The sequence below is a fragment of the Mobula birostris genome, chromosome 1 (assembly GCF_030028105.1).
Source record: "Mobula birostris isolate sMobBir1 chromosome 1, sMobBir1.hap1, whole genome shotgun sequence".
NCBI lineage: Eukaryota > Metazoa > Chordata > Chondrichthyes > Myliobatiformes > Myliobatidae > Mobula > Mobula birostris.
Window position 1 is genome coordinate 127,530,363 of NC_092370.1, and position 24,774 is coordinate 127,555,136.

A 24,774-nucleotide genomic window follows, 5' to 3' on the forward strand; every position below is an offset into this window, starting at 1 on the left:
GGTACAAAGTGCCAAGATGTAAGTGTCTTCTAGTTGGTTGACTAGAATGAATGCAGAGGTCTTTGAGTGTTGGATGACTTTTATTGTGCGGGCAAAGAAGTTCTTTGTAGTACTGTTGTAATAGAAATTGTCTTGGGATGGTGTGTACAGTGTGTAAAAAGCATGTATTCAGCCGAACATGGTGAATTCTTTTAATGGATTTTTGTTGTCATGGAGATGCTTTACAGAATTGGGCCCTTCAGCCCATCATGTGTGTTGTCACTCTGGTTCTATCCTAACTCATTTTGTTCCTTCCATGTTCCCATTAACTGCCACACTCCACTTCCCTCAGAATCTACCACTCATCTACATACAGGCACAACTTAGAGTGGCCAGTTAACCTTTCAACACACGTATTTGTGGGCGTAGGAGGAGGCTGGAGCATTCTGGGGAAATGTTTGTGATTATAAGGAGGACATGCTAATTCCTTGCAGACGGCACAAGAGACCGGTGTTAAACCCTGATCACTGGAGTTGTATCTGCCATTGGTGGGGCCAGTGGCTGGCCACTCAGCAACAACTGACGCTGAGGAAATGGGATGAAGTAATATTTTGAAAGTGGTCAGTAAAAGAGAATTAATGAAATGATTGACTTGGCAACAGGTCCTTGATTTATTTTCAAGCTGTTGAGATGGTGTGGTTCTTGCTTCCTCATTATTAAAGCGTCCTTCAGAGTTCAGGCACAAGAGGCTGCAGATGCTGGAATCTGGTGGAACTCAGTGGGTTGAGCAACATCTGTGGGCAGCGGGGGGGGGGGAGGAATAGTTGGCGTTTCATGGTAAAACTGTGGTGCTGATGCAGTGGTCCTCGTGCAGGGTTTTGACCTGAAATCTTGACAGTTCTTTTATCTCCCCAACCCCCAGATTCCACTCAACAAGCTGAGTTCCTGCAGATTGGTGTCTGTTCCTTTTAGAGTTGAAGATGCCTTGCTCCCAGTTCTGTTCTGTCAGCAGTAAAGACCCTTGAGAATGATCCAGAGAACCCGTCACAAGGTGGTTGAGTGGGTGGGAAAGTGAGGTGACAGGCATTGCCCTTTCCTCCAATTTCACTGGCATCCACATGCTCCTGAGGCAGGGATACAAGGTCCCCAGTGCTTTCCTGGCTCGTTCTGCGTTTGGAGTGGTCACGAGGTCAGGAAGTAGCCAAGCTGGCCTGGATATTGCATATTCCAAGCTGCTTTTGAAAACAATCATTGAAGCATCTTCTGTGACCACCTGCTAATCTCTTGCTTGACCTCAGTCCATGGCAGAATTGGGTCAGTGTTCAGCCTCTTGGTTGGAGCCAGGACTTTGTAAGCAAATGTAGAACGGAGATGTGTTGCTACGGCAACTAAATTTGAGGCTGCTGAAGATCATTGTGAAGTCTGTTACTCAGTGTGTCCTTGCAAATCTAATCCATTGCTGCACGTGAGTGGAAAAGGTCTGCCTCTGAAAAATGAATGCATGATTAGCACAAACTTCAGACTTCAAAACTTAGGTGTGAACACCACTCACTGTAGAGTTACATTCAGATGTATTGTTTCTTTGTACAGGTGCGGACATTGTCAGAGGCTTCAGTCTACGTGGAATGAGCTAGGGGACAAGTACAACAGCATGGATTCGCCTCCACTTAACATTGCTAAAGTTGACTGCACGAAAGACACCAAAATCTGTTCTGATCATGGAGTCCGGGGATATCCCACGTAAGTGTTGGGTTTGGGAGAGGGGCTGCTTTGAAAATAGTTTTGGTAAGTATCTTGCAGAATAGGGAGTGGTGGACCATGTACCACTTGGATTGCATTCTCTAAAGCAATATGCTGTTGTCGTTATCTGAGCTTTGTTCAGTTCCCACCTTGCCTTTGATAGGGGCTAATCAATTGAAGATTCTGTTTAAGAATCTCCAGCCTTAGTTTTGTTACAGTGACAGTTTGTTTAACACAAATGTTTACTTCATGGAATGAGTTTGTTTGGCCCATTGAATCCATACTATCCTTATGCTCGAACAATCCATGGTGTCCCTCTCCCCACTGCCCTGCAGAGCCTGTCCTATCAGGTGCTTAACAGATCCCTTTTGAAAGCTACAGTTGAATCTGTCCTGGTTATGCTTTCCAGATTTTAACTGCTGTTTTTTTAAATCCCCCTGTTACTTAAGTCTGTTTATTTTAGATTTGGCCTAGTCTGAAATTATTTCCTACTTGTAGGACTAAACAATGGAATGGACACAACATTCTGCTTGAATCCATTTTGTAAATATTATTTTTCTGCAATGGCTGTAGAAGGTTGCTACCTCTGATGGTGAGATGCTCCTTTTGGGCCCCTTTTCTCAGAAAAGATGTGCTGGTATTGGTGAAGGTCCAGAGGAGGTTCATGAGAATAATTCCGAGAAGGAAAGGGTTAATGTCCGAGGAGTGTTTGGTGGCGCTGGACTTGTACTCGCTGGAGTTTAGAAGAATGAGGGGGGGGAATCCCATTGAAACCTATCAAGTATTGAAAGGCCTAGGTAGAGTGAATGTTGGGAGGATGTTTCCTATAGTGGGGGAGTCTAGGACCATAGGACACACTTCAGACTAGAGGGATTTTCATTTGGAAAAGAGATGAGGAATTTCTTTAACTAGAGGGTAGTGAATTTGTGGAATTCATTGCCACAAATGGTTGTGGAGGCCAAGTCATTGGGTATATTTAAAGTGGAGGTTGATAGGTTATTGATTAGTCAGGTTACTGGGAGAAGGCAGGAAAATGGGGTTGAGAGGTATATTAAATCAACCATGATAGAATGGCATAGCAGACATGATGGGCCAAATGGCCTAATTCTGCTAGTGTTTCTTATGGTCTTTACAGCAGTAGATCAGCTTCAATGGTGCAGGGTGCACCTTCACTGTTGCATTGTTGGCTCTAATCAACCATCGTAAGTTTAATCAACACACATCAAAGTTGCTGGTGAACGCAGCAGGCCAGGCAGCTTCTCCAGGAAGAGGTACAGTCAACATTTCGGGCCGAGACCCTTCGTCCTGACGAAGGATCTCAGCCTGAAACGTTGACTGTACCTCTTCCTGGAGAAGCTGCCTGGCCTGCTGCGTTCACCAGCAACTTTGATGTGTGTTGCTTGAATTTCCAGCATCTGCAGATTTCCTCGTGTTTGCGATTGTAAGTTTAATTGTTGGTCCAAATGTTATCTGTTCACATGTCAACTCTGTTCCTCCACCCCTTGCTGTCCTAAACAATGACTGTTGAACTATCACGTGGACATTGTAATCTATCGTGGGTATTTCATTTACCCATTTCAGCTTTGTCCAACATTTGTTAATCGCTCAGTATTTTTGATGCCACTATTAGGCGCATCAGAGGGCTTCTGTGCAGTTTCACTTTTCCTGCAGTGTCTGCTCTCTTTTATTCTCCAGACTGAAGTTATTCAAACCCAACCAGGAAGCAGTGAAATATCAGGGGCCTCGCGACCTCCAGGCACTGGAAACCTGGATGCTTCAGACCATGAGTGCTGAACCTGTTGTAAGTCACTCTGAAATCACGTTTGTATTAAAAATGAGAAATAGTGACGACCCACGAGAGTACAATAACAGAGTGATTCGTTTATTGGACCTGTAATTCAGAGTTCTGGGTTAAATGATCCAGACCAAGATCAAGTCCAAGTATGGCGGAGACACTCAGTTAATTGGTTAATTGAAATGGATCTGTAAAGGTGACTGGAAGAATTCACTCATTTGGGAAGGGAATCTGATTATTAGTTTACGTTAAAGCAATCATACACAGATTGAGTGACCTGGGCTTCCAGTTACTTGTCATTTTAATTCTCCAACCAGTCACACTCTGATTTATCTGTGTGTCACTTCCAGAGAGGCCCAACGTACGCTTGTAGAACAGTAGCCCTCTTCATTCATTTGCTTTGCTGCCATCCGTAATAACTTCTGTCCTTTTGTGTTCATTCGTTGTTACACATGAGCTGATTATTTTCAAGGCTATTCTTCTAAACATTAAAACCTAGCCTGTTTGAGGAAAAATAATAATTTAGAAATTGTGTATATGTAACAAATGAGAAGGGTTTGCATTGCTTTATTAAACCATTAAGTTTGCTTTCATTGAATAATTTTGTGACCTCACTAGTTAACAAATGGTGTCCTGGTTTTGTTAAAGCTTCTTTAGCCTCTTGTTTCCCTGTGTTCCCTTTCCCACATGTGTATGCATTAAGACATGGCACCATTTTAACCCCTCAGTGAAATCTGTAGAATGAGTCTCTTATTCATTAGAAAAACATCAGTGTGGTTCTTAATGGATAAAATTCAAGGTGTGGCTTTGGGTTTCCCTGGTTGCATTTTCTTCCTGATTATTTCTTGCTTTTTTTGGTCCTCGTAGTATAAACCTGTCTTTCATTGCTTGTGTTAATTACGTGATTTACTTGTATACGTTTGGATTTGGATATTGCAGGTAAGATCAGCATTTATTGCAGTTCTTTAGGTGAAGGTGCTATTGGGAAAGAAGTTTCAGGATTTAATCGTAATCCTGGAACAGTACAGGAACAGACCTTTTGGTCCACAACACTTGCACCAAACCTGAAGCCAAATTAAGTTAAATCTCCTCCCTGCACATGATCCATGTTGCCCTATATGCAGGTGTTCATGGGTCTATCTGGTGGTTGCCTGTCATATCCAACAGTGATGGGAAACTTGTGCAGCAGATGCACCTGAGACTTTTCCACTCTCTCGGCCTCAGAAGTCTGGGTTCAGTGGTACGAGTAGTTGTCATAACTGGGGTCATCCTTGGTTGCATTGGATGACTGTGACGTCTTCTGTGCCACGTTGTGCCCTTCGCTCTCCACAGAGAGTTGCAGAGCTGCATTCCTGGTCGTTAGATCTCACTTTTGATCTCATCTGCCTGATTCAAAGGTTCATTTTATTATCAAAGTATGTATGCAGAATACAACTCTGAGATTTGTCTTCCCCAGATAGCCATAAGGTGCCCCCCCCACCCCTCCCTAACACAAAAGCTAACAGATCACCCCCCTGGAGAAACAACAAGAACATCACATCCCAACCGCCGCCGCCCCCACCACCGCCACTGACTTCGCATTCCAGGACAGGCTTGTCCCTATCTTACCAGGATATGAGGCCTGCTGGCTTCTCTCACCTGGCTTAGCCTATCTGTCAAAGTGGTGTAGTGGGGTGTGGCCACTGTCGCATGCCAACTGGCTACTTGGAGCCACAGGTGAAAGTTTGGATGTCTGGTGGGGTCCAAAGGTGAGTGAGCAGCCCCTGAATAGACATGACAGTCCCCTCTACCAGAAGTGCTGCCTCTCCCTGGAGACCTCATACACCCTTGAGTCTGTCTGAAAGCCTGCTAAATGTCACTGTTGCATCTGCTTCTACCATACCCCGGCTGCCCGTTGCTGGTACCTACCACTCTGTGTAAAATTCTTTATTTCAGCATCGTTATCAAGTACAATTGTTTCTTATAAATTACTTCAGTGAAACCTTTTTTTTGTCTCTGGGATTTGTAATATGAAGTACTGGGGATTCTGGTTCATTGGTCTATAATCGGGAAAGCCACTTACTTGGGATAGCTCTTGAAGAACAAGTACTAATTGAGAAAATAACTGGGATTCCCTTCATTTATTTGGGATGCTATGCTGCTTAATTGGGACAGGTGACTGTTGTCAAGCAGTGTCTAACTAGCGTCAATCGCGTGAACTTGTGTGGCAGTTAGACACTACAGTGTGCTTAGAATGAACAGTTTTAAATAGCATCAGTTGCATGTGTTTGTGTTCAAAAAGCAGTGACTTTTGTCTCTGTTAATTGGTGAGAAGTAAGCAGTAAGACAGTTTAGAATTGCTTTGCTCACTGCTGTTTCGAGTGTTCAGGCTTGGAGATGCCAGAAACAGCCGGGAGAGAAAATGAATAAATTTCACTACTTCAGCAGGGTAAGAACTATGAAGAATTTGAAGGTATTGACAATCATCGTGAATATTACAATAAAAATGAAGATGTGGAGGATGCAATTGTTGAAAGCATTGTCTGGAAGCAGTGCATTTCTGGCACTAGATGTCTGCGCTGATTTTGTTGATTTATAGTCAATCAAAAGAACACAGCAGCACGTTACTAGTCCATTTTATCTGGTGATGCCGTATGAAACCCGTGCAGGAGAGTTTTTAAAGTGAAAAAGCCATTGCACTGGGACAGTTCTACTCTCCTGACCTCAGGATTCCAGGTCCAGTGGTATGAGCAGTCGTCACAAACTGGGGCCTTCCTTGGTTGCAGTGGACAACCATGACTCCTTGGTGTCTCGTCATGCCCTTCGCTCTCCACAAAGCGTGGCAGAGCCTTCCTGGCCGTAGGATCTCTCTGTTGATCTCATCCGCCCAGTCCACCGAAGCTACCTTCAAATGCTAGGACTGCTATGTCCCCGTTTCACCAGGGTCTGAGGCCCTCCAGCTACCTTCGCTTGGTTTAGCTGCCTGTTAAAGCAGTGCACCAGAGTGTGGCCGCTATCGCATGCAAACAGCTACTTCGAGAGCTGAGTGTCCAGTAGGGACCAAAGGTGAGTGAGCTACCCCAGAATGGACACAACAAGTCCCTTCACTACAGCTGCTACCTGGACACCCATACACAGCAGATGAATTCTTCTGTCAATAACTATTCGGGACTAATGCACTGTTTTATAGTACTGCAGTGGCATTTGTAGTGTTCTAATTTGTTCACTATTTCATTTACATAACCTGTTACTCAGTTAAGTGGTAGTTCGTCTTTTCTATACCTTTTCAACTATTTCCATGAAGCTTCGGCTAATTGGAGCAGCTGCTTAATTGAGCCAAAATGTACTGGTCCGGATGTGTCCCGATTGACCAGAATCCACTGCATTTTTATTTGGCTTTTAGTCCAGTCAGATACAGACAATGCAGAATCTTTCTTCCAGGTTCGAAATGTCAAATGCTAGAGGATATGTGTTAAAAGTGAGAGGGAGAAAGTTTTTACAGAAACTTTCTGTAAAATATGTTTACAGAATACGGTTAAGTGCCTGGAACGTGCTGCTGGGTGTTGATTCGACCTGGCAACAATTCAGGACGGGTGACAGATTTTAGAAGCCACGAAGATGGAAACAATTTTTAATGGTGCTGTGTAACGAAGAATAACTTGTTATTAATGGTGGTATTCCTATGCAACTGAAGTTCTTGGGCATGCAAGTTTGAGTGCTACTGTTGTGAGTAGTATTGATGTTATCACTGACATTTGGATTGTTCGAAGTTGGTGGAACTGAATTTCAGATGCAGAGTGCAAAACGGAACTGGTCCTTGTTGCACAGTTAATCCATGGAGTAGAGGAGACTGAACGGTGACCTGACAGTGGTGGACAAAATTCTGAGGAGACGGATGGGATAGATGGTCAGAATCTTTCTCCTCATGGTAGCATGTTTAAACCAAAATGGCCTAGGTATAAGATGAGAGGTTAGAAGGTTTATAGAGGATCTGTAGAAGAATTGGTTTCACGCGAAGAGTTGGTGGAATCTGGAATGTGCTGCCTGAGAAGATGGTGAAGGTGCTTGCACTCAGCATTGATGAAGTATCTAGTCTAGCACTTGCACCGCCAATGCACAGAAGGCTGCATACCAAGTGCAAGTAGGACAATTGTGGATGAATACCATGATCGGCATGGAGAGGTGGGCCTAAAAGGCCTACTTGTGTGTTGTCAAACTCTTATTATGACATCTAAACTGAGTCCAGCTGAGGTGGGAACTTCCCTGCTCAAACTAGCATCCAGCATCCAGACATTCACATGCCTGGGCCACGTCTTGAGTACTGCATTTAATTTTGATTGCCCGGATATAAGAAGGATGTGGAGGCTTTGGAGAGAAGGTGCAGCAGAGGTTTACCAGGAAGCTGCCTGGATTATAGGGTATGCATTGGTAGGAGAGGTTGGACAAGCTTGTGTTGGAGCAGCAGAGACAAATAGACGTTCTTATAGAAAAGTTCAAAGCATATTTACTATCAAAGTACATATACATCACTATATAAAACCCTGAGATTCATTTTCCTGTGGGCAATCACAGTAAATACAAGAAACACAATACAGTCAATGGAAGACCACAACCAGTGTGCAAAACAAAACAATAAACTGTGCAAGTACAAAAAGAGGGAAAAAAGAAATAATAATAAATAAGCAATAAATATCAAGAACTTCAGACAGAGTCCTCGAAAGTGAGTCCACTTCAGTGCGAACAGTTCAGTATTGTGTGAGTGAAGTTGTCCCCTCTGATTCAAGAGCCTGATGGTTGAGGGGTAATAACTGTTTCTGAACCTGGTGCTGTGGGTCCTGAGGTTCTTGAACCTTCTTAAAGTTCAGACAGAAGTTTGTAAAATTCTGAGAGGCATAGATAGGTAGAGAAGTATCTTTTCCCCAAGTTTGAAATGTCTAATACAAGAGGGCATACTTTTAAGGTGAGGGGGCTAACTTCAAAGGAGATGTGAGGGGTACATTTTTTACACAGAGTGGTGGGTGACTGGGGTGCATTGCCAGGGTGGTGGTGGAGACTGATAGGATGGAGATATTTGCATAGGCCAATGAATATGCAGAGAATGGATGGATACGGGCCAGGTGCAGGGAGAGGGGACTCAGTATCATGAGCTTAATCAGTTCAGCACAACTCTGTAGGCCAAAGAGCCTGTTCCTATGCTGTATTGATCTTTGTAAAACAGCCAACTTGATTAATTAATTGGAGTTGTGTGCCAGTTCTTGTGAGAGTGAGTCTTGAAAGAGAGCAAAAGAAGGCACTTGGAAAATATTAGCCAATTAAGGTTTCCTTGTACTTTGAGGAAAATCACCAGGTTGTTGCCCTGGGATGGAGCATTTGAGTTAAGGGAAGGGATTAGTTAGGCTGTGTTTGTCTTCCTTGGAGTGGGGGATGCTGAAGGGAACTTGAAGAAGTATATAACATTGAGCATAAATAAATTTGTTTTCTCATAGAAGAGCTGTCTAAAACTAGAAGGCAGAAGTTTTTAAGGAAGGAGTAAGACATTTAGAAGGGGATCTGAGGAATATTGTTTTTGACCCATATGATGGTTTGTGTCTGTACCTGAGGGAGTGCTGGAGGTATTTGGAAAGTATCGCAACATTTAGAAATTTTCTAAGGTGCATTTGAATTGCCAAGGAATGGTGAGCTGTGAACTTAGTTCTGGTAAATGGGATTCACATCGAAGGTAGTTGATCATTGGCATGGATGTGGTGTATTTCTGAGACTAATGTTGAAGCATACATTTATTTTATTGAACTTGACATTGGACAGTCGCTCGTGGATGAATAAGGAATTCTAGACACGTGAGTTGGGATGTTGGCCTATGGCTGTGTAGATCATTGGTGAGACTGCGCCTGATGTGTTTGTCGTTGTAGTCACTTTGTTATAGGAAGGCTGCAGTAAAACTAGAAACGGGTGCAGAAAAGTTCACAAGAATGTTACATGGACGAGTGGGTTTGAGTTATGAGAGATTGGATAGGTTGTGACAGTTTCCCTTAGCAAAGGAGGTTGAGGGATAACTGTCGAAGCTTAGAATCATGAGGGGAATAAATAGGTGGGTGGTCGCGTCCTTTTTCCCTGGGTAGGGGAAAACTAGAGAGGATATTAGGAAGATTTTGAGGGGTGGAGATTTAAAGGGGAGCTGAGGGGTAAGTTTATCACAGAGACGGTCATCAGTATATAGAACAAGTTGCCAGAGGAAGTGGTAGAGGTGGGTGAAATTATGTTTCCAAGACTTTTGGGCAGGTCCATGGGTAGGAAAGGTTTGAGAGGGATATGGGCCAAATGTGGAGAAGTAGAACTAGCTGAGGAAGGCACCTTGGTTGGCATGGATGAGTTGGGCCAAGGGAGTAAATGTTTCCATAGAATAAAGCATCCCAACTTTAATAGTTCGTTGATAGAGAAGATTTAGGCAGGGGTTCCCAATATTAATGGTATTGGTCCATGGTATAAAAAAGGTTGGAATCCCTGAGTTAGAGGGATTTGGGCCAAACACATGCAGATGGGACCAGCTCACCTTGATCGACGTGGACTAGTGGAGTTGAAGGGCCTGTTTCCGTGCTGTTTAACTCTGACTCCATGATTAAAAGTTGTATTACTTGAACCTCTAGGATCAGTTCCTTACTTTCAGAGGTTTGTGACTTTATATTTAAAACAGTAGATTGGGAGGGTGCAGGCTTATCACTGACTGGTACACATGCAGTAATTTAGGCCACTGTAAAATGAATGACAGCAAAACTGGTGAGGTGTACAGGGTGGCAGGGGCTTTCATTTGCAATGACTCATGGGTCCGTGTCTAACTTTAGGCTACTGTGGTGTTTAAAATAGATCTGAGAAACTGCAGTGTGTACAGAACGTGTGAACATCTGGTGCTTGCAAGCTGCTGCTTGGTTGATGAGGTGAAATGGTCCCCTGTGTGAGTTAGTACTTGGTAGAAATTTTCTGACACCAAGGGAATCAATCTTGCTGCTCAGTTAGTAGTCTAACCACCGTGTGCCTTCTCTCTTCACTGCTAAAGTAGTCTTGCTGTCAAGCTCACATCCCTTGTTTTGTCTTACCCAGTGAATTTCATCATCTTAACCACCCTGTTAACTATCTAAGCAGGATAAAGTTGTTACTTTTCTTGTCAGGGTCATAAAGGTTTTTGATTTATTAACTCAAGTTTGGTTTAAATGAGCAAGTGGGTGACACTGTAGTATAGCGGTTAGCGTAATGCTTTACGGTGCCAGATAGGGGTTCAGTTGCTGCTGCTGCCTTGAAGAAGTTTGCGCATTCTTCCCGTGACTGCGTGGGCTTCCTTCGGGTGCTCTGGCTTCCTTCCACATTCCAAAGGCATATAGTTGGGGCTCGTAAGTTATTGGCATGGAAATGTGGCGACACTTCTGGGCTGCCCAGCACAATCCTCTCTGATTTGATGCAAATGACGCATTTCACTGTATGCTTGAATGTACGTGTGACAAAGCTCGTCTTTTGTCTTTAAACAGTTCTGTGATAAAGTGATCTGTGCAGATGGGATTTTTAAATGGGTGTTTATCAGGGCAGTCTGTAGAGGTAGACTTTGAGTGTAATAAGGGGCATTGGCTGACGAAGGAATGTATTTGGAAATTGATCACTTTAGGAAATAGAGGGCTGGACTGAAGAACTAAAGCTGTCGCAGAGTGCCATATAGATGGGGAAGGACAGGACCCCAATCAAGAGACTTGAAAGTGAAGATAGACAATTTTAAAGTCAAGCCAGCGGCTGGCAAGAAGCCACAAAGTGTCAGACCATCAAGGTGCAGTGCGTGAACGGGGCAAAGCAAGCTTTGTAGAACTGAGCTTCAGAAGCAGAGTTGGTGTAAGGTGACCACTGTGACACAGCCATTTGGAGTAATGGAAATCTATCCTTGCACAGTATTTACAGATCACTATCCAAAAATTTGAGATGCAAAGTAAAATTTGTTTTCATGTGTGTGGAGAAAAACGTACAAAGGTTCTCTCGGCTCAAATTTCACACATTATATTTAATACGTCTGACCGAAGATCCATTTCAACCTCAGCGGTGTTGGAAGGTTGAACAGGGCGTGGGTGGAGTGCATTGGAAATGCCGAGTGTAAGGGCAGGGTGATGGCTTCAGCAGCAGATGGGTTGGGGTGGGAGGCGCAAGGTTGGTGGGGGTGGGCTGTGGCAAGGGCAATGCTGTGCAGCAGAAACAGGGTCGAGTGGGGTAGGGTATTGTCAGAATGCACATATAACTTGGGTCCTTATCGGAGGATGTTGGCTTGGGCACCAAGTAGACAAGAAATAAGAGGGGCCCAAGGTGGATTTTTTTGTAGGTTGGAGGGCCTCGTGGGATTAGGTAGAAGATCCCCAACTCACTTGGTCACGTACTGTGATCTCGTCCCTCCATTTCCCACGCTATGCAGCACTTGGTGCCAAACATACACAAATAAATTAACTCAGCAAACAAAACAAAACAAAACGCTTCTACCAGCGATGACCCAGCTTCCAATTCAGAGCTTGATGGTGAGTCAGTTACTTCTTTGTTTTAAGGCATGGTCAATAATAGCAAAGACCCATCAAATGCAAATATTAGCGACAGTGATCAGAGCTATGCATGTACAATAGAGTTATGCCAATTCTTAGTGTGTTTGTAAAAAAAAGTGGGGGGAGGGGTACGAGAAAATGGATACATTGGAGCCTAGACCAGGGCTTAGTGATAGAGGCAACAATTCTGAATCAGAAGATTTATTTAGACAGCAGCATAATCTTGGCTCTGTAAGTGTTAAGGAACTGTGTTTGCAACATACTTTTTAAAAATATCAATGCTGAGTATAACAGTTTTGGGTATCATGATGACATCCACTGCAGGAACAAGTATGCTGGTGATTGGATGCTTCCAGTCATAAAAGCAACCTTCCAACATTACCCTCCAGCTCATAAAACTGAGCTGTTTTGAATCTCATGGGCTCTAGGTTAGGACTGGATGGTAGGCGCAGGGCAAGGAGGGGATGTAGGCAATGATAGCCTGTTTTGTTCATCCACGTGTTGAACTGGAGGGGAGAGGAGGAGAAGGGTTGGTGCTGCGGGAGCATGGGGTGCCTCGGCATCTTGTCTGGTGTTCTGATAGTCATAGTCATACTTTATTGATCCCGGGGGAAATTGGTTTTTGTTACAGTTGCACCATAGATAATAAATAGTAATAAAACCATAAATAGTTAAATAGTAATATGTAAATTATGCCAGGAAATTAGTCCAGGACCAACCTATTGGCTCAGGGTGTCTGACCCTCCAAGGGAGGAGTTGTAAAGTTTGATGGCCACAGGCAGGAATGACTTCCTATGATGTTCTGTGTTGCATCTCGGTGGAATGAGTCTCTGCTGAATGTACTCCTGTGCCCAACCAGTACATTGTGTAGTGGATGGGAGACATTGTCCAAGATGGCATGCAACCTGGACAGCATCCTCTTTTCAGACACCACTGTCAGAGAGTCCAGTTCCATCCCCACAACCTCACTGGTCTTACGAATAAGTTTGTTGATTCTGTTGGTGTCTGCTACCCTCAGCCTGCTGCCCCAGCACACAACAGCAAACGTGATAGCACTGGCCACCACAGACTCGTAGAACATCCTCAGCATCGTCCGGCAGATATTAAAGAACCTCAGTCTCCTCAGGAAATAGAGACGACTCTGACCCTTCTTGTAGACAGCCTCAGTGTTCTTTGACCAGTCCAGTTTATTGTCAATTCGTATCCCCAGGTATTTGTAATCCTCCGCCATGTCCACACTGACCCCCTGGATGGAAATAAGGGTCACCGGTACCTTAGCTCTCCTCAGGTCTACCACCAGCTCCTTAGTCTTTTTCACATTAAGCTGCAGATAATTCTGCTCACACCATGTGACAAAGTTTCCTACAGTAGCCCTGTACTCAACCTCATCTCCCTTGCTGATGCATCCAACTAAGGCAGAGTCATCAGAAAACTTCTGAAGATGACAAGACTCTGTGCAGTAGTTGAAGTCCGAGATGTAAATGGTGAAGAGAAAGGGAGACAGGGAGATGGGGGTGTGAACAGGAGGGCAATTGTCAAACCTATTGAAGAATTGGTTTAACTCATTAGCCCATTCGCGGCTGCATTCCAAGGTTCTACAGCTAGGTTGATTGAAGCCATTGATGTTCCTCATGCCTCTCCACACCTCCCATGTGCTACTCTGGCCAAGCTTGTTCTCCAGCTCTCTCCTGTATTCCTCTTTAGCCACCTTAATCTTCTCCTTTACATCCTTTAGATCACTGTTGACCCATGGTTTGTTGTTGGGGAAGCAGTGAGCAGTCTTTGATGGCATTACAATGTCCACACAGAAGTTGATGTAGCCAGTGATGCAATCAGTAAGTCTGTTAATGTCCTCTCCATATGGTTCACAAAGCACATTCCAGCCAGTAGCCTCAAAGCAGCCCTTCAAGACCTCGATAGCCTCAGGAGATCATTTGTTTACTGTCTCGGTGGTAGCTAGCTGTTGCTGTACTTTGGGCTTATACAAGGGCATGAGGTGAACCAGGTTGTGATCTGATCTTCCAAGTGGGGGTAGAGCTGTGGAGCTGTATGCATCTTTAATATTTGCATACAAGAGATCCAGTATTTTATTTTCTCTTGTATAGCACTTGACAAACTTGAGATCATTCTTACCCTCGGCCATTAGACTCTATAATGAGTCAACTTATAGCCGGGGAAGTGATGACCCCTCTTGTTAGACTTTTGGAGGTAACTTTTAAACATTTTTTCTTACTTATCTTCTAATATTTGTATATCTGTGCACCTGTAATACTATTGTGACACTGCAATTTCCTTTGGAATCAATGAAATATCTACCTAATTGTAAAATGTGATTTACTTATTTAGTGGTTATAAACAAGGTACTTTACTCTCTTTAGCAGACTGAATCAAAGCAGGAATCTTCCACAGTCCCAGAAGCCAAGCAGGGCTTGTATGAACTCTCAGCCAACAACTTCAAGTTACACACTGGACAAGGTCTGTTCTACACCAGGCTAACTCTTCTATTTCTATATGTGTGCTTTAGATGTATCAAACAATTTAAAAGAAAGTTGGTGCTAGCAACTCCCCCTTACAACATTGGTTATCAATTCTTAGATTAAAAAGTGTTTGTTGCACTTATTCCTATCTGAAACATTCTTTTAAATGTAGTATGGAATGGTTTGAATAATTCTTGGCTCAATTCATATAGAGACATTGTTGTTTGAATATGAATATTGAGAAGGTCATAATGAAAGTAAAGATGTGCTCATCATTCATTCTTTGGGAAGAAGGATTTGCAACACTCCTGTGTAATTTTGGGTGACCTGGTGAGACCTCTTCAGCTGATGTAGTCTGCTGAAGTGTGTAGTGTGTAACTTGTCAACAAGGTCTTGGGTTACAGAGAACTATAAGTGGCACACTGCCATTAATGTGCTGTGGCCATAGCTTGCTTAGTCTTCAGGACAGATTGCAGTACTTAAGCAAAGGCCTCCCTAAATAAATTTTCCGTTTGAGCCAACAAGAATGCCATTAGCTCCAAGTTCCTCAACAAACATCTTGATTTGGGAATATACCATGTTTTCCCCATTGGCATTGGGTCAGGATCTTGGAGTGAAGTGCAGTGGGAGCATCTTCACCACACCAACGACAGTAGTGTGAGAACGTGGTCCCTTCCTTAAGCAAGTAAGGATGCCAACCTTGCCAGGAACGTTTGTATCCTGAATCAATAAGCTCCCAGCTTTCTACACTTGTGATGATGACAAGTAAAATTGTTTGCAAATCAAGTGTTTGGAATTGCAAGTATGTGTAAGCACATACAGTGCTTTGTAAAAGTTTTCAGCTCCAATCTGTTATTCACATAAATGAGAATTGCAACAAGGGATTTTGATTAATTTAACTGATGTTTTTATTTGTGAATCACATGCTTATTTTTCACAGTAGAGCAGGGAAAATTGTAAAGCATGAAAATCTTAAAAATTGAAAAACTGGTATGCCAGTATTTCAAAGTTGTTGATCCCCGTTTGCTCATTATGTAGTTTACCCACCTCTCTCAGCTGTTGCAGCCAGTAGTCGTTTTAGATGAGTCTCTATTAGCTTTGCACGATGTGATAGAGCAAGATTTGCCCATCCTTCCGTGAAAAATTGCTCAAGTTATTTGGGGAGTGGCAGTGGACAGCAATCTTGAGGTCTTGCAAGAGATGTTCGATTGGGTTAAGGTCAAGATTCTGACTAGGCCACTCAAGAGCATCGATGTTCTTCATTTGAAGCCACTCTGTTGTTGTTCCGACAGTGTACTTTCGGTCATTGTCTTGCTGAAAGTCAAACTTCCTCCCCAATTTAAACTTCCAGGCAGGGGCTAGCAGGTTTTTGCCCAGGATCTTTCTGCATTCATCTTCCCATCAATCCTAACCAAATATCCAGTCCCTGCTGCTGAAAAGCACCCCCAAAGCATGATGCTGCCTTCACCATGCTTAACAATAGTGTTACCTGCTGGCACTCAGTAGTTACACCACATGTACTGCTTAGTGTTGAGGCCAAAAAGTTCCACTTTAGTTTCATCTGATCACGGGACTCTCTTCCACATCTTTACAGTAGCTTCTAAGCAACACTTTACAAAGTATTGACAGGAAAGGATATGATTTTTTTTTTAAAGCCAGAGATTCTTCCTTGAATACCATTCTTTGTGCAATGACCTTCATCTCCAGTGGCAGCCACTGACTACTGCAGCTCACTTAGAGTGACTGCTGGTGTCACAGTAGCCTCTCTTACAAGTGCCATTCTTCACTGGCGACTAAGTTTAAAGGGATGGACTAACCTAGGCAGTGTGGCTGTGGTTTCATATTTTTTCCACACACAATTGACTGCACTGAGCTCCACGGTATGTTTTGCCTTTTGAGGTGGTCTTGTAGCCTTCTTCAGATTTGTGCTTCTCTATATTATTTCCTTGGCTTGCCTCGAAAGCTCTTTTGTCTTCATTTTGGTTTGGTCTGTTGAAAGTCTATGTACCATACTGTTGGACCTTGCAGAGAGAGGGAGTATTTATTCAGGTGATCCTCCAATTTTCCACATCAACAAATTGGGTGGGTTGGTAAGGTAAATACGGTATTCTTCCTGAAGAAAGTTAGCATAGCAATTGCAAAGGGGATGAATAATTTTCAGCCTACAATTCTGATTTTTAATTTTAGTAAATTGTTGGCAGGTTTTCTTTTGATTACACAATGTTTTGTAGATTTGCTCAAAAAATCCCACTTCAGTATATTTTTAATTTAGAAAATGAGACAGTAAAATGTGAACATAGTTGTGGGGACTAAATACTTTTTAAGGCACTATATTTGGCTTACAAGAGAAAGGTAAATGTTTTTCAAAATTCTTAATTTTACAACTTCCGTCTAAATTCTCAGCAAGAACACATTGATTGTTATGTCTTTTTTAATAACAATCTCCGTAACTGCCAATAAAATTCTTTTCTAGGCTTTCACTTCATCAAGTTCTTTGCTCCGTGGTGCGGACACTGCAAGGCTCTGGCTCCAGCGTGGGAACAGTTGGCAGCGGCCTTCGAGCATTCTGACAGTGTGAAAATTAGCAAGGTGGGAGCATTGAGAGGACAAGAAATAGCTTTTCTGGATAGGTTTAGAAAAGAACGCCTGGCATGTGGTAGTGCTCAGTAGATTGTGGGGTGGGAAGAAATTCCTGGGCTCGGAGAACACAGTCTTGTAGACAATCTGATCCATACAATATAAAATAAATCCAAGGTACTGTAGGTGTAAAGTTCACAGCCGCATATCTTCCTGCCTCTCTTTGATCAAATATAGCTCTATTGAACCAAAGTAAGGATGTGGAGTGAGTGTAAGAAATAGCCGAGTAAACCCTCTGTGGTTAGTCCTGGGTGTATGTTTTACCTAGAGATCTGGAACCTTTCAAGAATGCATTGCATTTCAGTATTTGGATGGATTATTATTCCCAATACTACTGTGCAGTACTCATTGTCACTTGCTTTAGAAGACCATTAGATGAAGAAGTCAACTGATATTCTAATTTCAATCAAGATGGTACAGAGTCAATTCCATTGGCCAGGTTTTTGGTTCTTAAAAGCAGAATTGTCTTTGATTCCATGAGGGAATTCTGAAGTTAAAGGGACCACCGTTGACTGCCCATGTGAGCCTGATGGTGGAGAGCACAGGCCGAGTTGTTTCAGAGTAGCTTCAAGTAAACTTTATGACTTCTTCTGAAGCAGTACTTCGGGATCAAGCATTTGCTTGGCCTCATTGGCCGCCTCTGAACCCACAATGGCACCATCTGTTCCACATAAGGTAGTAGGGAGGTAGCTGGTTGGCTGGTGAGGTGGTGTGACCCTGCTGCTTGAGTTCTCCTGATGCATAGCCCTGCAGTTCTCAGTGCCAGTCCAACTGCTCTTCCTCTGCTTTCACTGGCCATGGGCCGAAGGTTCCCAGGAGTCAGTGGGGATGTTGCATTCGCTCAAGGAGGCTTGAGCACATCCATCAATCATGAACATAATAGGAAGAGTAGGCCATCTGGCCCATCGAGCCTGCTTTGCCATTCAATAAGATCATGGCTGATCTGGCCATGGACTCATCTCCACCTACTTGCCTTTTCCTCATAACCCTTAATTCCCCTACTATGCAAAAATTTAACCAATCTTGTGTTAAATATATTTACTGAGGTATCCTCCACTGCTTCAGTGGGCAGAGAATTCCACAGATTCACCACTCTGGGAAAAGTGGTTCCTCCTCATCTCCGTCCTAAATCTACTCCCCTGAATCTTGAGGCTATATCCCCTTGTTCTAGTCTCACCTACCAGTGGAGACAACTTTCCTGCCTCTATCTTATCTATCCCTTTCATAATTGTATATGTCTCTATAAGATCTCCTCTCATCGTTCTGAATTCTAGTGAGTGCAATCCCAGGCGACTTAATCCCTCCTCATAGTCTAACCCCTCATCTCTGTATCAACCTGGTGAACCTCCTCTGCACCGCCTCCAGAAAAGGAAGACCAGAACTGCACGCAGTACTCCAGGCGTGGCCTCACCAGTACCCTGTACAGTTGCAGCATAACCTCCCTGCTCTTAAATTCAATCCCTTTACAATGAATGCCACATTCCATTTGCCGCCTTGGTAGCCTGCTGCACCCGCAAACCAACCTTTTGTGAAAGATTGTGAAAGAACAGCTACCTTACTTCAGCCATTCAGCTGTTGAACCAGCCTGCACAGTCACCACCCGAGTATAGCCAACCCATGACTGCTTTGCACTACGATGGACTTGATGCTTCTTTTTGTGCTTTTAATTGTGTACTCTCTTGTAGACATTGTGTATGATTTGCTTCTCTTGCAATCATGTACCTGAGTATATGTGCCCAAGATGCTGCAAGTAATTTTTTCATTGCATGTAACAGCAAACTTGACTTTGACTAAGCTCAACTTTGGTTTGGCAAAGGATACTGATGTTGGTTCAGTTAAGCTTAAAATGAATTTGGCCAAAGTGGCTTTGGTGTAATTTTTCCAGTGCTCTGAGATGCCTGCTGTAGGTAAACCAAACCTCAGAAGCATTGAGGTGAGCAGAGGTCTCTGTTGTATCTTGCATGTGATGCTGAGACTCCAGAGTCAATGACATTTGCCAGGGTTGTAGATTTAAAGTGAGAATGCTTTAGATAAGAGAGTGTGAAGAAAATAATTTTATTCAAAACACTGCAGGTGACAACATGTAACCCTCTTGACTGCACTGTGGTGGAAACAGAATTGGATAGGCACTTGTGAGTAATGGATTGTAGGGAAAGAGAAGAGTAATTAGCACGGAATGGATTTCTCTAGGGCGCAGTATGAGCTGAAAGGTCTCCTTGCTGGAATGGTTCCTTCCTTGAGGTAATTGAATTTTAGGGACTGGGTGATGAAAGCTAACCAGCAAAGGAGAGGAGTTAGTGATAGTTGGGGAAAACAAGGACATGCACACTTTGAAGCAGTATCGCTGCGGCACGTAAGGGTGCTGATTCTGTCGTGATCTTTTCCCAGGTTGACTGCACCCTCCATCAGCAGCTGTGCTCTGATAGCCAGGTGCGAGGATACCCCACGCTGCTGTGGTTCAAGGATGGCGAAAAGGCAAGTTCTTTGCTTCCTTCCTTCCTTGCCTGGTCCAGTAATGTGCTGGTCTGTGAGGCTCATTAAATTTAGCATTGCTGGGACTTGCAGGGGAGCTGGGAAATCTACTATTTGTCGAAAATGATAAAATCATTCTATGAAAGTAGACAGGTGTTTAAAATTTCCAGATGCCTTCCCCTCCTTCATTCTTTCTCACTTTCAGTTTGGATGGAGGGTGCAAGATGAAATCCTGCAGCAAATTCTATCATATTCTGAGAATGCTTATAGTGGTGGTCAAGGGAGGGGAAATTCCTGAAAATGGTTGTCTTGAAATCAAACCCATTTTTCCTTGTGTTTTTTTTAATTCATAGTCACACCTAAAAGTGATATTTGTGTGTTTTGAAATGTTGCACCCAATTCCCAATGAAGTTCTATCCCTTGTGAAATGGAACCAGGCACTTAGAACAATACAGCACAGGAGCAGGCCCATCTGCCCACAAAGCTTGTACTGACCATGAGGCCAAATGAACCTAATTCCATATACCTGCACACGAACCACATCCCTCCACTCCCTGCCTGTGTCTCTCTAAATACCACTTAATCGCCACTATCACATCTGCATGCGCCACAACCCCTAGGGCGTTCCAGACATCCACCACTCTATATTTAACAAAAACACACACACACACACTTGGCCTGCACATCTCCCTTAAGCTTTTCCTGTCTTGCCTTAAAACTGTGCATCTCAAAATTTTATTAACTTCCAACAGGTCTCCTCTGGGCCTTCGGTGTGCCAGAGAAAGCAACCTAAGTCTGTCCGGCATTTCCTTTATAGCTAATATTCGTTAATCTGAGGAGATTTTGGTGACCCTCTATTGGCTCCTTCTCCATATCCTCCACACCCTCCTGTAATAGGGTGACCAGAATTGAGCCTGATACCCCAAATGTGACCTAACTAAGACTCTTTACAGCTGCAGCATGACTTCCTGACACTTGTACTCAATGTTCCATCTACGGAAGACAAGTATGCCATTTGCTGCCTTTACCACCTGTCGCGGAAAAGAGTACTCTCGGACCCGAAGAGAGCTGCTTCGGAAAGTCTTTATTTTCATGATATCACGGAGAGCCCAAGCTCCTAAAAGCGGGGTCTGGGACTCTGTCAAACAAGAAAACTGAGTCATATTTATACATGAGTGGTATGTGACAGGAGACACTTGGGTTGGATTTTTACAGAAGTAAAGGTCACGTGCCTCAGGACATTGTATGACCACATAATTCCTTATTTGAACCTTTGCCTAGCATTTACAGAGAACAATGTTTAGAACGTCACCTGTTGCTGGGTAGGCTTTCTTTCTGATTTGTCCAGCAACAGTAACATAAGGTACATATAAGGTAATTGATCATTAACTAATCATTGTTCTAAGAACCTGCTTCAAGACATTGCCTCACCAGGTGATCCTTTATTTAGTCCTTTGTCTAGCGAAATTAGAGAACCATGTATAATTAGTCCATTGCATCCTGCATGGCGACTTCAAGGCAAAGCTTAGCAAACAGTTTCTTAGTATTTTAGTGGAACTTCAGCAACGCTACCAAATAGCGAAGTAGCAAAAATATGTCCTCGAGCAGCTGCACATTTTAATTAAGTGTTAGTTCTCAAAAAATATATTATCAGGCTAGCTGGCTCAGCTGCAGACATGTAACATTCTCAGAACAGAGAAGTACAGATACAGTTATTTCTGTGTCTCGGTTGTGAGGCGCATTTCAGTCCTACAGAGTACTTTAGCTACAGATTGTAAACTTCGAATTCATATTTTAAAACAAATCTTTAGCCCCTCAATGCCCATTACAATGTAAGGCCTTGATATTTTCTCCCATACCACCCTACCTGTTTGTGTTACTGCTGCAGGAAGCTATGGCTTGGACACCAATGTTGTTCTCTTCACAACTTCCTGACGTGACGTGGCGTGGCATTCCATGCGTGTAATGTCACCGGCCATTAGTTACTGATCCCCACAAATCAGGCCAAAAGGTCACGACTTGTCACCATCAAGAGTTTAAGGATTGTTACCTTTCGGCATGATTCAAAGTGTCACCCCAAGAAGTCTTTATAGTATGTTTAGTAATGTAATTTAAAAAATAAATGGAATAAGTTTTATGTTAGCAGCCCTCAATAGAGCTGTAATTCCCAGGTCCTCTGTCCCAATGTTGTCGTTAAGTGAGGGAGATTTGGGTTTATTGACAGCAAAGCAAAATTGATCTGCGTACTCTACTCTGGGTGGTCTCCGTTATCATCTACTGCCCACCCTTTTTTTTTGCAGTTACTTCCCACCCCCTCCCACAGAATTTAACCAAATTTGTGTAGAGAACTCCTTCACAGCCCTGACCCATTTGCCATGCTATCGCTGATCTCAGTCCGGTACGTAATAGTGCTCAAGTTGGATTTTAAATGGAGTAAGCTGCACTGCTGGTTCAGTCATGGTTATATTGGCCAGGCTGACCAGTTGCCTACCTGAGATGGCCTGTGTTTGGCCAATGTCCCTCTAGACCTTTCCTATCTAGGTAATTGTCCAAGTGCCTCACAAGCATAATTGTACTCACCTCTACAACTTCCTCCGGCTGCTCGTTCCATATACCCAGTACCCTGTGTATGAAAGTGCTACCCCTCAGGTTCCTTTCAAATCTTTACCCTCTCCCCTTAAACCTAAGCCCGCTGGCTTTAGATATCCATAGCCTGGGAAAACAACAATGACTATTCACCTTATCGATGCCACACATGTTGTAAATCAGTATAAGGTCACCCTTCTACATTTCAGCGTTTCTTAAACCAAGGACATCCGAATTCCATGATTTAGATGACTATCGATTTGGTTGTGCTGGGAGATTACAGTTTCTGGGTACATTTCCCTTTTTGAACCACTAGAATGTAACCTTGCACTCAAATTGAGAGACCTATTTTCCAATGGTTTCAAATCTCTTCCTTAGGTCGATCAATACAAGGGAAAGCGAGATCTGGACTCTCTAAAGGAATATGTGGATTCCCAGTTGAAGGCTGCTCAATCCTCTGAAGATGAAGACAGTAGTGAAGACAAGGAAGAGTTTGAACTTGAGGAAGGGGAAGAAGATGAGCCTGAGGAGGAAGTGGAGGAGGAGCACGAGGATGAGGAGGAAGGAGAGGAGAATCTGGTATTTCAGACAAGGCATTTTTGTTGGGGAGGGAAGCTTGCATGACCGATGTAGTTTTAATCTGTCTTTGTTCTGATTCTTTATTCACTTTGGCTTGGTCACCTCACTATTTCACCAAGCTAACTAATGTTCTAGCCTGTGCTTTCTTTCTAACCATTAATGCATCTGAGCTGTTTTAAGATGCTCCCCTTTCTGAAGGTAATTTACGTTGGTTCCTGGAAAGAGAAAGATTGTATCTTGCTGCTTAAAACTCATAAATGGAATTACAAAAGCCAACTACATACATCTTTATTGTAAAAATTAGAATTGGAACATGACGGAAAATTGACCAGTTGAGAATCTTCAAGACAAATCCTGGATTTTCTTTTATTCATAGGAAGCATGTAGCGTACTTCTATTGTGCTGGCAGCATCCTGGCTTTCTCACTGGGCAAATAATGTAGAGATGTGGACTGAAGTTCTGTTTTGCTGCGGTTCAAATTCAATTTATTTAAAAATTTTGAAGTAAATTTTGTGCATAAAATATTAATCGGAAAAATGATAACCATGGAAGCTTGCAAAAACCCTACTGATTCCTGATAACCTTCAGGGTGGAAATTTGCAACCTCTCACCTTCAATGATTGACCATAGTCTCACATTAACGTGGCTGGCTCCTAATTGTCCCACAAGGCAATTTCAGAGACATTTAAGGATGGGCCATTGCTGGTTTTGTCAGCGATGCCCATTTTCTATGAAAGACTAACAAAAAGTACTGTAAACTCAATCTTTCATTTGATGAGATTGTCCAAATTTTCCTCCCTCATTTGCATATTCAGTAAGAATTTCTGTCATGGCTTTTAATATTGGTCTGAGTTTATCTTGAGTAAACCAGTGACAGGCAGCAAAGAAAGATGAGTGAAGTTTGAGTGGACGAGGTTTTAAGGAGTCCATTGGTTGTATTTTTTAAAAATCTCCTGTAGATTTACATTGAGAGTCGTGGCTAGCGCAACAGTATTACAGGAGTTGGGAATTCAATTCTGACACCATCTGTAAGAAGTTTGTCCCATGAGCATGTGGGTTTCTTCTGGGTGCTCTGGTTTTCTCCCACATTCCAAAGAGATACTGGTTCGTAGGTTAATTGGTCATTGTAAATTGTCCAGTGATTAGGCTAGGGTTAAAGAGATGGCTTGCTGGGTGGTGAGGCCTTCACCACATTAATAAATAAATAAACTCAGTGGAAGCACTTGCTTTTTAAAAATGGGAGAGTCATCTTAATCCTTTTATTTGGCATAGGCCAGGGTGCTGCATCCAGTGACTAGAAGACCTTGACAATGGCCTAATTTAGTGGATCATTGTTATTCACTGAACAAGAGATTTTCAATGCTGGCTGGAAAAACTGTGTGTTCTATTTCTCCTAACACTTCTGCAGTGTAGTTCCCACAAACAGCCTGACCAGGCAGGGTTTTGATGTGAAGAGTACTTTTGCCTGCCTTTTGCAAGTATAGGTTTTAGAGCTACTTCACACCCTTCCTAATCTCACCAAGGGCAGTGTCTCTGTGTGATTAATCCCCTGCTCCCACTGTGAAAGACCTGCAGAGGTTTGGGACCAATGTGTCTTCCAGCAAGGTCCATGTTGTGTTGCCGAGGGCATAAAATGTAAGAGTAGGGCTGAGTAAAGAGACTGAAGACTCCTCTCCGTCTGTTACCTTTTACCTGACAACTCTTACCTCTTCTCTCTGCAGAACAAAGTTCTTATCCTGACTGAAAGCAACTTTGAAGAGACGATAGCCACAGGGGTGACCTTTGTGAAGTTTTATGCCCCCTGGTAAGTCATTTGTTTACCTGCAGCGTTACAGTGAAAGATTACGGACCAGACCACGTCAGCTGTACTGCTGTGCTGGAGACAACCCAAACTTAGCTGGAAGAAAGGCCTCTTTTAGGGATGAGTGTTCTCTGCTTGATATGTTTGGCAATCCTCCACTAATTCTGCACC

General features: G+C 43.2%; 1 protein-coding gene across 4 annotated transcripts in view; it reads left to right on the top strand.

Moving 5' to 3' along the window:
- The window catches only part of txndc5 (thioredoxin domain containing 5), a 31,670-nt gene that overhangs the window by 1,479 nt on the left and 5,417 nt on the right, over positions 1-24,774 (top strand). For 3 of the 4 annotated variants that reach the window (XM_072261841.1, XM_072261850.1, XM_072261831.1), the window contains 7 exons: positions 1,570-1,719; positions 3,415-3,520; positions 14,430-14,526; positions 17,002-17,117; positions 19,554-19,640; positions 22,602-22,802; positions 24,524-24,606. In XM_072261841.1, coding sequence (XP_072117942.1) covers positions 1,570-1,719; positions 3,415-3,520; positions 14,430-14,526; positions 17,002-17,117; positions 19,554-19,640; positions 22,602-22,802; positions 24,524-24,606 — 840 coding nt within the window. The remainder of the gene's footprint in view (positions 1-1,569; positions 1,720-3,414; positions 3,521-14,429; positions 14,527-17,001; positions 17,118-19,553; positions 19,641-22,601; positions 22,803-24,523; positions 24,607-24,774) is intronic. The other variant, XM_072261859.1, reaches the window with a different exon arrangement.